General features: G+C 44.3%; 1 protein-coding gene across 2 annotated transcripts in view; it reads right to left on the bottom strand.

The window, feature by feature from the left end:
* dok6 (docking protein 6) overlaps positions 1-7,107 on the bottom strand; it is a 115,230-nt gene extending 108,123 nt beyond the window's left edge. Inside the window, exon 1 of one of the 2 annotated variants that reach the window (XM_055881499.1) lies at positions 6,813-7,107. In XM_055881499.1, coding sequence (XP_055737474.1) covers positions 6,813-6,878 — 66 coding nt within the window. In that variant the 5' untranslated portion in view covers positions 6,879-7,107. The remainder of the gene's footprint in view (positions 1-6,812) is intronic. The other variant, XM_055881498.1, reaches the window with a different exon arrangement.
* Positions 7,108-14,964: the final 7,857 nt, after the last annotated feature.

Here is a 14,964-nt window from a genome sequence, read left to right as displayed (position 1 = left end):
AGAGAGGCAGGGGGGTCAGACAGAAGGAGAGAGAGAGAGAGAGAGAGGTGGTGGGATGTCAGACAGAGAGAGAGAGGGAGGGAGGGAGAGAGAGAGAGGGGAGAAGAAGACAGACAGAGAAAGGGTAAAGACAGAAAGACAAAGAGCGAGAGAGCGAGAGAGAGAGAGAGAGAGGGGGGGGAGAGAGAGGTGGTGGTGGGATGTCAGACAGAGAGAGAGGGGTGGTGGGATGTCAGACAGAGAGAGAGAGGGAGGGAGAGAGCGAGAGAGGGGAGAGGAAGACAGACATAGAAAGGGTAAAGACAGAAAGACAAAGAGAGAGAGAATGAGACAGAGGGTAGAGACATCCCAGGCATCCTCAAGAGGGAATGGCAGAGAGGAGGAGGAGGAGGAGGAGGAGGAGGAGGAGGAGGAGGAGGAGGAGGAGGAGGAGGAGCAGAGGGGAAGAAAGTGTATTGATGCACACAATGCCCCATTGTGAGCCCCCGGGCCCTTCTATGTGGCACATTAATTCATCAGTTGGGCCTTAGACATCTCTAACTGCTAATAGCAACATTTGTACCTGTTCAGAGTAAAAAGCTCTTTTGATAATTAAGAGCAGCGGGGATCATTGATGTGAAATTTTCAAGCGAGGTCTGAAGACAGAGATTTATTTATGAAAGGAGCTGAATAGTAGCACATTTTTCACTGTGAATAATGTTGGCTGTGTTGTTTCCCATATCCTGTGAGACGCCATTCATCAGGCCCAATAAGAGCCAGTCATTTGTCTTTAGGTCTTTTGTGTCTGATAGCAGCTGATGAAAACAGAAAAACAAATTGGTCCAAGCGAACGAACGAAGGAACGCCCACGCCTGGCCTTGCATATCTGTGAGTTAATCCGCTGGGTTCCAACAACATCTATCACTGAATAAACAGATGCGGGGCTATACACTAGAACACTCCTTCTGGAAGCATCCTTAAAACTATCTAACAGGAAAGCTCAGCTGACAACAGTTCAATGTAACCGACTGCTTCATTCCAGAATGTCACCTCCAAGTACAGTACAACGGCCAGTCAGTGACAGTGACGTAGCTGGTGGAAATATCCTCATGCCATATTGTTTAGATCAACAACTTCACATTTCCAAAAATGGTGGAAATAAAGTCTTAAATTCATAGAAATGGGAAGTTCACTGAAATCGCCTGCCTCTTTCCAGAAACTCACCACCAGTTAAAGTACAGTAACTGCAGCTCCAGTTTGAGAGAGTTGCCTAGTGAGTTAGTCTAGCTGCTGAGAATCTCCTGACGCCCTGTATCCAGGCCAGCCTGTCATCGTTAACAGTGAGAGCACACAGTGAGTAGAGATCCTATCTTAACTGGCTGGGGCATCTCCCACAATACAACCATTGTTCTCCTCCGTTACTGGCCTGGTGCGTCTGTTGAGCGCTCCGTCCCCAACCACATCAGGCAACATAACCACACACTTACAGTAATACTACTTGTTAGATACTACTGCTCTGTTGGAGCCAGAAACACAAGCATTTCGCTACACCCGCAATAACATCTGCTAAACACGTGTATGTGACCAATCACATCTGCTAAACACGTGTATGTGACCAATAACATCTGCTAAACACGTGTATGTGACCAATAACATCTGTTAAACACATGTATGTGACCAATAACATCTGCTAAACACGTGTATGTGACCAATAACATCTGTTAAACACGTGTATGTGACCAATAACATCTACTAAACACGTGTATGTGACCAATAACATCTACTAAACACGTGTATGTGACCAATAACATCTGTTAAACAAGTGTATGTGACCAATAACATCTGCTAAACATGTGTATGTGACCAATCACATCTGCTAAACACGTGTATGTGACCAATAACATCTGCTAAACACGTGTATGTGACCAATCACATCTGCTAAACACGTGTATGTGACCAATAACATCTACTAAACACGTGTATGTGACCAATCACATCTGCTAAACACGTGTATGTGACCAATAACATCTGCTAAACACGTGTATGTGACCAATAACATCTGCTAAACACGTGTATGTGACCAATCACATCTGCTAAACACGTGTGTGACCAATAACATCTGCTAAACACGTGTATGTGACCAATAACATTTGATTTGATTTATTACAATACATATTCTCAAAATACAGTTGAACGATCAGTGAGGACAGAGCCCCCCTTGAGTGGGGTTGAGTGAAGAATGCCCGGGAGAGACAAAGAAGAGCAGTTAGGGGAGTTAATACAAGGTGAATGGGCAGGGAGTGAAGCAACTTAGTCAGGGGGAAAACAACATGGTGGCAGATTGGACTTGTTGGGGAGATGACATTGTGTTGACTCTCAGAGCATAACAGCGAGTACTATAAAGAGCTCAAGCAAGATTAACGACAATCAAATCAGGGTCAGATTAAATTAAAATGCTCTCACTCTCAATCTCTCTCTCTCTCTCTCTCTCTCTCTCTCTCTCTCTCTCTCTTTCTCTCTCTCTCTCTTTATATCTCTCACTCTACTCTCTCTCTCTTTATATCTCTCTCTCTCTCTCTCTCCCCCCATCCCTCTCTCCATTCCTTCCTGATGGCACATTTACAGTGTCACCATTTACGGGATGTGACTTTGAATGGCAGCCTGACTGATAGTTAGGGAACTGTAAAAGTGACTAAATGGTGCTTCCTATATCCATTAGTTAGGACTAAGATAGAGACATGCAACAGTTGACCTTTCCTCATCTCTAGCACAAACCTCAACCTGAGGAACATGGACCTGCATTCAGATGACTAAAAGGTCATGTTTTGCTCCCTTCCCCAGACAGTCTATGCTTCCGTTTCTCACAGAGAAGGACAGGATATGGGGATAATGGCAATATCCTATGCCATCGTAGCTATTCCTTACACAGCGGTAGGCCCTGTGTAAGGAATAGCTACGATGGCATAGGATATTGCCATTTATGTTTAGGTCTGTCTGTCTGTCTGTCTGTCTGTCTGTCTGTCTCCCGGGCAGACTGAGTTGGAGCACAGAAAACAAGTAATAGCTTATGGTAGAAAGCCACAGGATTAGATCTAATTGAAGAACCACCTACTCTGGAAAAACATTGTTTGCTTGTTTGTTTGTGTGTGATTTTGTGCCAATTCCTCCGTGTTGGGCCAGTTAGTGCGACCACGCAATGCAGCTGTGCATGCGTGTACATTTGCGTGTGTGTGTGCATGTGTGTGTGTGTGTGTTAAAATAAGTACTTGTCTGGGATAGGCAGAGTGGCTGCTGAATAAAGAAAATGGGAGAGAGAGAGTGAGAGAGAGAGAGGGAGAGGGAGAGAGGGAGAGAGGAAGAGGGAGTAAGAGAGAGAGAGAGAGAGAGAGAGAGAGAGGGAGAGGAAGAGGGAGAGAAAGAGAGAGAGAGAGAGAGAGAGAGAGAGAGAGAGAGAGAGGAAGAGGGAGAGAGAGAGAGTGGGAGAGAGGTAGAGAAAGAGAGCGAGAGAGAGCGTGAGATGGAGAGGGAGAGAGAGGGAGCGGGATAGAGACAGAGTGAGAGGGAGAGAGAGAGGGAGAGAGAGAGACAGAGAGAGACAGGGAGAGGGAGAGTGAAGAGAGAGTGAGGGAGAGAGAGAGGGAGAGGAAGAGGGAGAGAAAGAGAGAGAGGGAGGGAGGGAGAGAGAGGGAGAGAGGTAGAGAAAGAGAGCGAGAGATAGAGTGAGATGGAGAGGGAGAGAGAGGGAGTGGGATAGAGACAGAGTGAGAGGGAGAGGGAGGGAGAGAGAGAGAGGGAGAAGCAGAGGCTAAGAGAGAGTGAGAGAGAGGGAAAAGCAGAGGGTAAGAGACAGAGTGAGATTGAGGGAGAGAGAGAGCGAGAGGGAGAAGCAGAGGGTAAGAGACAGAGTGAGAGGGAGGGAGAGAGAGAGAAGCAGAGGGTAAGAGACAGAGGGAGAGGGAGGGAGAGAGAGAGAGAGAGAGGGAGAAGCAGAGGGTAAGAGACAGAGTGAGAGAGAGGGAGAGAGAGATAGAGAGGGAGAAGCAGAGGGTAAGAGAGAGTGAGAGGGAGGGAGAGAGAGAGAGAGAGAAGCAGAGGGTAAGAGACAGAGTGAGAGGGAAAGGGTGTAAGAGGCTTAGAAGGACAAAGAAAGAAGGAACTGAGAAAGTGGGGAAGAGATGAGAGAGAAGGGGGAGAGGTGAGAAAGAGGGGGGAAAGATTAAGGAGAGGGAGCGAGATGAGGGAGAGGGGGAGATCTGAAAGAGGAATAGAAGCGTGAGAGACTGAGTTGTGTGAGAGGTGAGAAAGAGTGTGAAAGATGAGGAAGAGAGGGAGAGGTGAGAGAGGGATGAGATGAGACACAGGGAGCGACGAGGGACAGGGACGAGTTATGAGAGGGGAAGATATGAGGGAGCGAGGAAGAGGTGTGAGGCGAGGGCAAGACAACAATCTCTGACTCTCAGCCAGTCTGAATCTCCACTCTACGGAGGCTTAGCTGACTATATCAATACACCACACAACTCTGATTTCAAGTATATCTAAGTAAAAATTCAACAAAGGAGTTGTCTAGACTCTAAAGTAGAAATATAATGTCTTCCATCAAGGCTGGGTAAAGTGACTAAACAAGACATATAAACAAAGAGAGGGAAGAACAAAAATGTGCCTAGACCTTTTTAACAATTCCGCAGAAACACTGACACAGTACGATCTAACCTTCACACATGACCAGCTTCGAAAATGAGCCAATCAGGTTGACTGATGCTGATGAGGTTTTCCGCCGAATCTATTGTTAGCCGCGGAAATTCATACCACACAGAAGAAATATCCTAATGTCATTCAACTGTAGTTTTCCATAATCAGAAATTGAAACGAGGAAAATATGTGAAATGGTAGCCCTCTGGAGAGTAAGGTCAGAGGGGGAAGCGGAGGAGGATGGAGGAGGCTAGGTTTTGAAAGGTCAGTCATGATGCGATGGTTCTTATGTCAACTTGGACCTTTTCACGTCTGACAGACCATTTTACAGACCAGTGAACTCCGCTGAGTGGGAAAAAAACATCCAACGACTGCTACAGTGATATTGAAGAACATACACAAATTGCACAGTAAGGTCAGCTTTGTGTTTAACCTCCTAATGCCCTTATATTCAACTCTGGACCTCGAAGCCAGATCCACTGTTTTTTTTCATTCTCTCCCTTTAATCAGGGCCTGATGTAGGCCTGCGACACAAGGTGGGTGCAATTCATTATCAGGTAGAACAGAAAACCAGCGGGCTCTGGACACCGTAAGGTAACAGTTGAATACCCCTGCCCTAATTGTTTTTGGTTAAGGTTATGAGTTAGGAATGGTAGCACCGATATGGAGTTGGTCGACCCAGAAGAGAGACAGAAGGTGAGGAGGACAACCTCTCAGTGTCTGACAGTCCTCCTATAGGTTCTCTGTCTGTCAGTCTGTCCAGTGCACCACATGCTTTACCAGAGGTGAGACACGACCGTACCAGCATGGCATTAGATTCAAACAACAAGCTGGGGGAGGTTGACAGGCTGAGAACAAAAATAACATATTGCTGTTCAGCTCTTGCCTCACAACCAGCATGATGAAAGGTAGCTGTCCTGGCATAGCCACCTCCACAACAGCGAAATGTTGAATTATCTAACTCACAAAGTTACAGCAAAGCACTGTGCCAGAACACAATATACACGCACAAATACGCATAACAATGTGAATCAGAGAGATTTAAAATTGAGTGATACGCTGAATGAGAAGATGAAATGTTATTTTCCTTCTCTTTTGTCATAAATGTTTCATCGTAGAAAAATGAATTACAATAGCTTTATTCTAAAATGTAAACGCACAAAGACAAAGTCGTGATGAAGGCAAGGCAGGGGAAAGCAGACATCATTAGCCAGCATCACCCATCATGGTCAGAGGAAAAGATTTCTGCTCTACATTAATTCTGTAATGTACTGTAATCTAAAAATACCCCAGCTGGCTTTAAGATCCAGGGAATATCACAGAGCACAGGCTACCATCATCACCACCATTTACTGTTAGAATGATGTTGTCCAGTGGGGGGTACAGATAACTGTATGTAATATAAGTAAAGTGCTTTGAGCATTTTGAAAAGCATTATAACCATAAGCCATTGCTATTGTTATTACAAATGTATTACTGTGTTATAATTTAGTTGTTAATTAACTCATTGCAGTGTTTCCAGTGCTTCTGATCAATACAACTCATTTGACTACAGTTGCAGTCTACTTTATGCTAGATTACCCACCTTAGCCCATTTTTCACAACCACTCTGATACCATACAGTCTTTATCAACACAATATTTTACCATTATCCTTACACCATCTATATCCATCATACTTGTAGGCAAGGAGTCAGTGCCCTGCATGTCTCTGTAATTTGTAAATTACAACTTTGACAACCTAGAAATCAATGTGGTGATGAAGGAAATAAATAATCATCAAACTATTTGCAAGATAATAAACGTGATTTTGACAATATCTCCAACAAACACTATCCCAATTTGAAACATTGTTATTTCCATCATATTCTGTTTAATGTCCTACATATTAACTAAAAAAACTCTCAACAAATCCAACCACTAAAGGAAAGTGAATCATGTTGTTTTGCTCCTCTATTATCTTACTCTGTAAAACTCACAGCAGGACAGCTGCCTGCAATTAAACCTTTTCTAAATAATCCAGCTGCCTTCCTAGTGCCCCTGCCTCCCTGCCTGCCTTCCTGATGCGGCTACTGCTGCCCGCCTGTCCTGACCACAAATAACTACGTAGAAGCCTCTCCTCTCCTTCAGCAAAGTGTCACTCACCCCTAGTTTCTTACTCCGTATCCGCACGTATCCCTGCTTCACTATATCATTGAAGTTGGAGGCCATGGTCAGCGCGCTCCGCGACTGCCCCGAAAAAGTAACCTCCCTTTCGGCTGCGAAGAATTCTCCCTCCCCGGAGTCAGTCCGACATCCACAACAGTAAATAACCACGGGCAACCTTCTACGCTTTCAACGCTCGGGCAGCAGCCGGCTTCGGCGCGGCAGCGCGTTCCATACGGGAGTAGGGAGATACCATTTGTCAGCTGATTTAATTCAGTCTATATAGAGAGAGAGAGAGCGAGAGAGAAAGGGGGAGGGGGGGCGCTTCCTGGAAGGCACCATCACCTCTCTGGCAGGGGGGGCAGCAGGTAGCATGGTTAATACAGATGACCAACCACAATGGTCTTCTCTCTTTTGCTATGACACTGTTGCCTGGCTACCCATCCACATTGCTTCAGCCAATTGATATTTCTTCTCCAAGATGAATGTAGGCTATGATTGATAGAGCAGCGGAATTACATTCAGGGTGAGTCATCAACGATAGCTATCTAGCCATACACCGATAAACAGTGTCCTTCGCCCCCGCCTGCCGGGCACTTTTCCCGCAGTTCTGTTAATGATGGTGTTCAGCAGGCGGGAGCGAAGGACACTGTGTGCTAGCTTAGCAAGCTAGTCCTAAGGAGGACTCTGGTACACAGCAGGCGGGAGTCGGAGCGACATTGTGCACTAGCTAGCTAACTAACAAGCTAACTAGCAAGCTAACTAGCAAGCTAACTAGCAAGCTAACTAGCAAGCTAGCACACAGTGTCGCTAACTAGCAAGTTAGCTAGTTCATGGTGTCGTCCTAGCCTCCCTTCTGCTGTGCTAGTGGGAGGCGGGAATGACCGGTAGACAGTGTCCTTTGCCCCCGCCTGTCGTGCACGCTCCCGCTAGCTAGTAAGGAGGACTCAGGTATGCAGGCAGAAAAACTCAGAGGGGGGGTGTTCCTGAAGGAATGCCTAAATGCAAGATGCCCACCCACCCTGAATCATACTGCGCCTGTAACAGTATAACTTTAAACCGTCCCCTCGCCCCGACACGGGCGCGAACCAGGGACCCTCTGCACACATCGACAACGGTCGCCCACGAAGCACGGTCGTTACCCATCGCTCCACAAAAGCCGCGGCCCTTGCAAAGCAAGGGGCAACACTACTTAAGTCTCAGAGCAAGTGACGTAACTGATTGAAATGCTACTAGCGCGTACCCGCTAACTAGCTAGCCATTTCACATCCGTTACACTCACCCCCCTTTCAACCTCCTCCTTTTCCGCAGCAACCAGTGATCCGGGTCAACAGCATCAATGTAACAGTATAACTTTAAACCGTCCCCTCGCCCCGACACGGGCGCGAACCAGGGACCCTCTGCACACATCGACAACGGTCGCCCACGAAGCGTCGTTACCCATCGCTCCACAAAAGCCGCGGCCCTTGCAAAGCAAGGGGCAACACTACTTAAGTCTCAGAGCAAGTGACGTAACTGATTGAAATGCTACTAGCGCGTACCCGCTAACTAGCTAGCCATTTCACATCCGTTACACGCCCAGCCTACATAGATAAAGTTCAGTGGAGGCTTTTCAGAGGAAGTGAAGGACCATCATCATCATCAGTGAATTTCACAAAAATAAAAGTTGTAAAACATTAAAAAAGTTATCCTTTTTAAATAAAACTTTACTAGATATATTCACATCATCAAATAATTGAGTAAAATACACTGTTTTGCAATGAAGGTCTACAGTATTCTCAACAGCACTTTGTAGGGTAGCATCATGGTGTAGCCGGAGGACAGCTAGCTTCCGTCCTCCTCTGGGTACATTGACTTCAATACAAAACCTAGGAGGATCATGGTTCTCACCCCCTTCCATAGACTTACACTGTAATTATGACAACTTCTGGAAGACGTCCTATTAGCTATGTTATGTCACGTGTGCTCCCTCTCTGGCCTCTGGGTCACCAGGCTGCTCGTTAGGGCGCACACCTGTCCACAGCATTAGGCGCATAATGACACTCACCTGGACTCCATCACCTCCTTGATTACCTGCCCTATATACAGTGCCTTGCGAAAGTATTTATCCCCTTGGCATTTGTCCTATTTTGTTGCATTAAAACCTGTAATTGAAATGGATTTTTATTTGGAATTCATGTTAATGACATACACAAAATAGGCAAAATTGGTGAAGTGAAATGAAAAAAATTACTTAAAAAAAAACAACAGAAAAGTGGTGTGTGCATATGTATTCACCCCGCTTGCTATGAAGCCCCTAAATAAGATCTGGTGCAACCCATTACCTTCAGAAGTCACATAATTAGTTAAATAAAGTCCACCTATATGCAATCTAAGTGTCACATGATCTCAGTATATATACACCTGTTCCGAACGGCCCCAGAGTCTGCAACACATCTAAGCAAGAGGCACCACCAAGTAAGCGGCACCATGAAGACCAAGGAGTTCTCAAAACAGATCAGCGACAAAGTTGTGGAGAAGTACAGATCAGGGTTGGGTCATATAAATATATCCAAAACTTTGAACATCCCACGGAGCGCCATTAATGAATTGTTATGCACGCTCAAGTTTTCCATTTTTTTGTCTTATTTCTTGTTTGTTTCACAGTAAAATATATTTTGCATCTTCAAAGTGGTAGGCATGCTGTGTAAATCAAATGATACAAACCCCCAAAAAATCTATTTTAATTACAGGTTGTAACGCAACAAAATAGGAAAAAAGCCAAGGGGGTGAATACTTTCGCAAGCCACTGTATGTCACTCCCTTTAGTTTCTTCCCCAGTCATCATTGTTCCTGTTTCCTGTCGGTGCGCTGTTTGTGTTACATGTTTCTTTCATTTATTAAATAAATGTATTCACTTCCTGAACTTGCTTCCCAACTCTCAGTGTACATCGTTACAGAATGATGACTCAACAAAGGGAAGCATCAGGGAGTGTTTTTTGTTTGCTTTTGTTTTGGGGGTGATGTTGGGCCAGGGTGTTGGAGCCGGAGCTACCTGGGAGGCCTCAGCCGGTTTGTAGGCTCCTATGCCTCAGCGGGTTCGATAGGCTCCCATGCCAAAGCTGGCTGAACAGGTTCCTGTGCCTCAGCCGAGGCAACCGGGGAGGTCTCAGCCGGCTCTTCAGGCTCACTCCTCAGCCAGTTCATCAGGTTTCTGCACCTCAGCGGAGGCGGCCGGTCCGCTCCGGATCCCCGGGATCGTCCCTGTGCTTGGCGTCCTGTGGCTGGTGGAGAACGTGCCGGGGAGCGGGTACTGTCACTTATACTCTCTCTCCAGCGCTCTAGGTCGTCATGCTCGCGCGCCTCAGCTGGATCGACAGGTTCCCGCACCTTAGCAGAGGTGCCATTAAACCCCTACAACTCATCCAGAACGCCGCAGCCCGTCTGGTGTTCAACCTTCCCAAGTTCTCTCACGTCACCCCGCTCCTCCGCTCTCTCCACTGGCTTCCAGTTGAAGCTCGCATCCGCTACAAGACCATGGTGCTTGCCTACGGAGCTGTGAGGGGAACGGCACCTCCGTACCTTCAGGCTCTGATCAGGCCCTACACACAAACAAGGGCACTGCGTTCATCCACCTCTGGCCTGCTCGCCTCCCTACCTCTGAGGAAGTACAGTTTCCGCTCAGCCCAGTCAAAACTGTTCGCTGCTCTGGCACCCCAATGGTGGAACAAACTCCCTCACGACGCCAGGACAGCGGAGTCAATCACCACCTTCCGGAGACACCTGAAACCCCACCTCTTTAAGGAATACCTAGGATAGGATAAAGTAATCCTTCTAACCCCCCCCCCCTTAAAAGATTTAGATGCACTATTGTAAAGTGGCTGTTCCACTGGATATCATAAGGTGAATGCACCAATTTGTAAGTCGCTCTGGATAAGAGCGTCTGCTAAATGACTTAAATGTAAATGTGCCCAGTCCGCTCCTGATCCGGGATCGCCATCTTGGTCGGCGTCCTGCGGCTGGAGCAGCTCGTCGGGGAGGGGGTACTGTAACGTGTGCTCCCTCTCTGTCCTCTAGGTCACCAGGCTGCTCGTTATGGCGCACACCTGTCACCAGCATTACGAGTATAATGACACACACCTGGACTCCATCACCTCCTTGATTATATGTCACTCATGTCACACATCACCTGCCCTTTATATGTCACTCCCTTTGGTGTCTTCCCCAGTCGTCATTGTTCCTGTATCATGTCGGTGCTCTGTTTGTGTTTCTTGTTTTGTTAATTTATGAATTAAATGTATTCACTTCCTGAACTTGCTTCCCGACTCTCAGCGTACATCGTTACATGTTGACTATGATATTACTTTAGCTAATATGGTGACAATGATGCAGGCCGTTTGTAGCGCTTGTGATATGATTTCGCTTGGAAATATTTTTTCACCTGGTCACATACAGCTGATGTGTCCACGAGCGAAGGGAAGAGGTGAGAGGAGGAGAGTGCATAGATGCGAGAAGGAATAGAATGTGGCTGCTATGAAAGTGAACTGCGTTTACACGTGCTCAGGGGTGTATTCATTCCGCCAGTTCTGTTGAAAAACTTTTATTAAATGGAAGCGAACGGAACCTAACAGGGATAAATATACCTGAATTTGTCCAATGGAAACTCTTGTTTGCAACTGTTGGACTAATTATTACACCCTAGATCAGCTAGATGCAAGCGATGTGTCACTGTCTTTCCATGTGTCACTGTCTGTTCACCTCAAAGTTTTCTGTGCATCTATGTTGTAAACTTTCATTCATAGGCTAGGTTGTAGCAACCTCGTGATGAGTATAGGGAAAAATGTTGTATTATGTAGTAGCCTAAACCTATTGCTGTTACATTGAACTGGGTGAATGGAATATGAATGACAGTCATCCAATAATGCTGCATTAGAAATAAGGCCATGCTCATGAAAAAAATGTGTCCTCCCTCACCATAAACAGCACTGACCGCCACTGATAGAGTTACATACAGTGCCATCAGAAAGTATTCACACCCCTGGACCTTTTCCACATTGTTACATGTTGAGATTAAAATGTATTTAATTGGCTATTTTTTGTCAATTGTCTACACAAAATGCTCTGTAATGTCAAAGTCAAAGAAAAATTCTAACATTTGTAAAAGATTATGAAAAATAAAACACTAATATACAATATATTGATTACATAAGTATTCAACCCCCTGAGTTGATACATGTTAGAATCATCTTTGGCAGCGATAATAGCTGTGAGTCTTTCTGGGTAAGTCTCTAAGAGCTTTGCCCTCCTGGATTGTACAATATTTGTACATTATTATTTTTCTATTCTTCAAACTCTGTCAAGTTGATGGTGATTATTGCTACACAGCCATTTTCAAGTCTTGCCATAGATTTTCAATCAAATTTAAGTAAAAACTGTAACCAGACCACCCAGAAACATTCAATGTTGTCTTAGTAAGCTACTCCAGTGTATATTTGGCCTTGTGTTTTAGGTTATTGTCCTGCTGAAAGGTGAATTTGTCTCCCAGTGTCTGTTTGAAAGCAGAGGATTTTGCCTGTGCTTAGCTCTATTCCATTTATTTTTATCCTGAAAAACTCTCTAGTTCTTGCCGATGACAAGCGTACCCATAACATGATGCAGCCACCACCATGCTCGAAAATATGAAGAGTGGGACTCAGTGATGTGTTGTGTTGGATTTGCCCCAAACATTAGGCTTTGTATTGAGGACATAAAGTTAATTTCTTTGCCACATTTTTTGGATTCTGTACAAGCTTTCTTCTTTTCACTCTGTCATTTATGTTAGTATTGTGGAATAACTACAATGTTGTTATCCATCCTCAGTTTTCTATCACAGCCATTAAACTCTGTAACTTTTTTAAAGTCACCATTGGCCTCCCTCAGAGGTTTCCTTCTTCTCCGGCAACTGAGTTAGGAAGGACGCCTGTATCTTTGTAGTGATTGGGTGTATTGATACATTATCCAAAGTGTAATTGATAACTTCCCCATACTCAAAGAGATATTCAATATCTGCTTTTGAAATATTTTATGCATCCACCAATAGGTGTCCTTCTTTGCAAAGCATTGGATAACCTCCCTGGTCTTTGTCGTTAAATCCGTGTTTGAAATTCACTGCTCGACTGAGGGACCTTACAGGTAATTGTAGGGGTGGCGTACAGAGATGAGGTAGTCATTTTAAACACTATTTCTGCACACAGTGTGGATCCATGCACCTTATTATGTGACTCGTTAAGCCAATTTGAACTCATTAACTTATTTAGACTTGCCATAACAAAGGGGTTGACAATTTATTGACTGGACATTTCAGCTTTTAATTTTTAATTAATTTGTAAAAATATCTAAAGATTTAATTCCACTTTGACATCATGGGGTATTTTGTGTAAGCCAGTGACACAACAGCTACATTTAATCCTTTTTAAATTCAAGCTGTAACACAACAAGATGTGGGAAAAGAGCAGTGTGATTTTTTTTAACCTTTATTTAACTAGGCAAGTCAGTTAAGAACAAATTCTTATTTTCAATGACAGCCTAGGAACAGTGGGTTAACTGCCTTGTTCAGGGGCAGAATGATAGATTTTCATCTTGTCAGCTCAGATTTGATCTTGCAACCTTCCAGTTACTAGACCAACACTCTAACCGCTAGGCTAGCTGATGACCCATACACATTCTGAAGGTGCTAAATGTGTGTCTATGTTCATCTGTGTAAATTAGGGATATGAATTTCAGGTTTATTTAATTACATATAAGAAATACTTTGGTTAATAAAAATGTATTCAATAACATAATGACACCCACACATGTCAACCTGCTGTACATTACAGATCAGTCATGCAATCACTATTTTCATACTATGCAGCTGACTTATTGTTCATTCTAAGAGGGTGTTTGCTAAAACTTTCTATACAGCTTGAGACTGAAACAAATCAGCCAAATTCTGCTCCTCTGTAATCCTTTACCATAAGCTTTCACAAAGCATGATGCAAAATGCTAATGAACACCACTGCTTGCTGTTCACTCTAAAGCATCAAGCTTTAAACTTTCTGTTTCTGTTATTACCTGACTGAGTATGAATGTCATTTCCATACATTTCACCACCAAACAGCAGCCTCCATTAAACGAATAAAGAAATACAATTACAGATTGCCTGTGTTTGAGCAACATGTTCAGTTATTATCAAGCGGCCGTGGATAGATGCTGTGAGATTGGTTTTGTGATCAAATCTAATCTGTGGGATTAGTCCATATCAAATGAATTGAAAGCCAACAAGATACCGCCACGCAACCACAGATTACGGAGAACCAATAGTCTCACACAATACAGCACTGATACAACTCCTCTGATACCCCCATAAAGAAAACGTTAATGTTTTACCGTCACAAAGCCCAAATTACTAAAATCCTTATAATCCTGATAGAGGAAGAGAGAGCATGATGTTGGTTGGTTGTGGGAATGTGGGAACTAAAATCCTAGACATTGCAACAGCGGACGGCTCAGGTACATCAAATCAAATCAAGCTGTATTCATATAGCACATGATAGACATGAATGCAAAACAATGCGCTTCACAGGAAAAAACAAGTATACAATGAAAATAAAAACGGAAATATTTACTACACAAGAAACATAAGAGGATTATAAAACAAAGATTGACAAATTAAAACTGACAGAAAAAAAATGACCCTAAGGTAAAGCAAAGCTAAAAAAGTATGTTTTAAGATCTCTTTTAACTTCTTAGGGCTGGGGGCAGTATTGAGTAGCTTGGATGAATAAATTGCCCAGAGTAAACTGCATGCTACTCAGTCCCAGAAGCTAAGACATGCATATTATTATTAGATTTGGATAGAAAACACTCTGAAGTTTCTAAAACTGTTTGAATGATGTCTGTGAGTATAACAGAACTCATATGGCAGGCAAAAACCTGAGAAAAATTTCCAACCAGTAAGTGGGAAATCTGAGGTTTGTAGGTTTGCCTATTAAATATACAGTGTCTATGGAGTCGTATTGCACTTCCTAAGGCTTCCACGAGATGTCAACAGTCTTTAGAACCTTGTTTGATGGTTCTAATGTGAAGGAGCTGTTTGAGTCAGGGCTCTGGCAGAGTGCCACGAGCTCACTCAGGCGCGCCCCCGTGAGAGTTA

Source organism: Salvelinus fontinalis, chromosome 25 (assembly GCF_029448725.1).
Source record: "Salvelinus fontinalis isolate EN_2023a chromosome 25, ASM2944872v1, whole genome shotgun sequence".
NCBI classification, from domain to species: domain Eukaryota; kingdom Metazoa; phylum Chordata; class Actinopteri; order Salmoniformes; family Salmonidae; genus Salvelinus; species Salvelinus fontinalis.
This window is presented reverse-complemented; position numbering and strand designations above follow the sequence as displayed.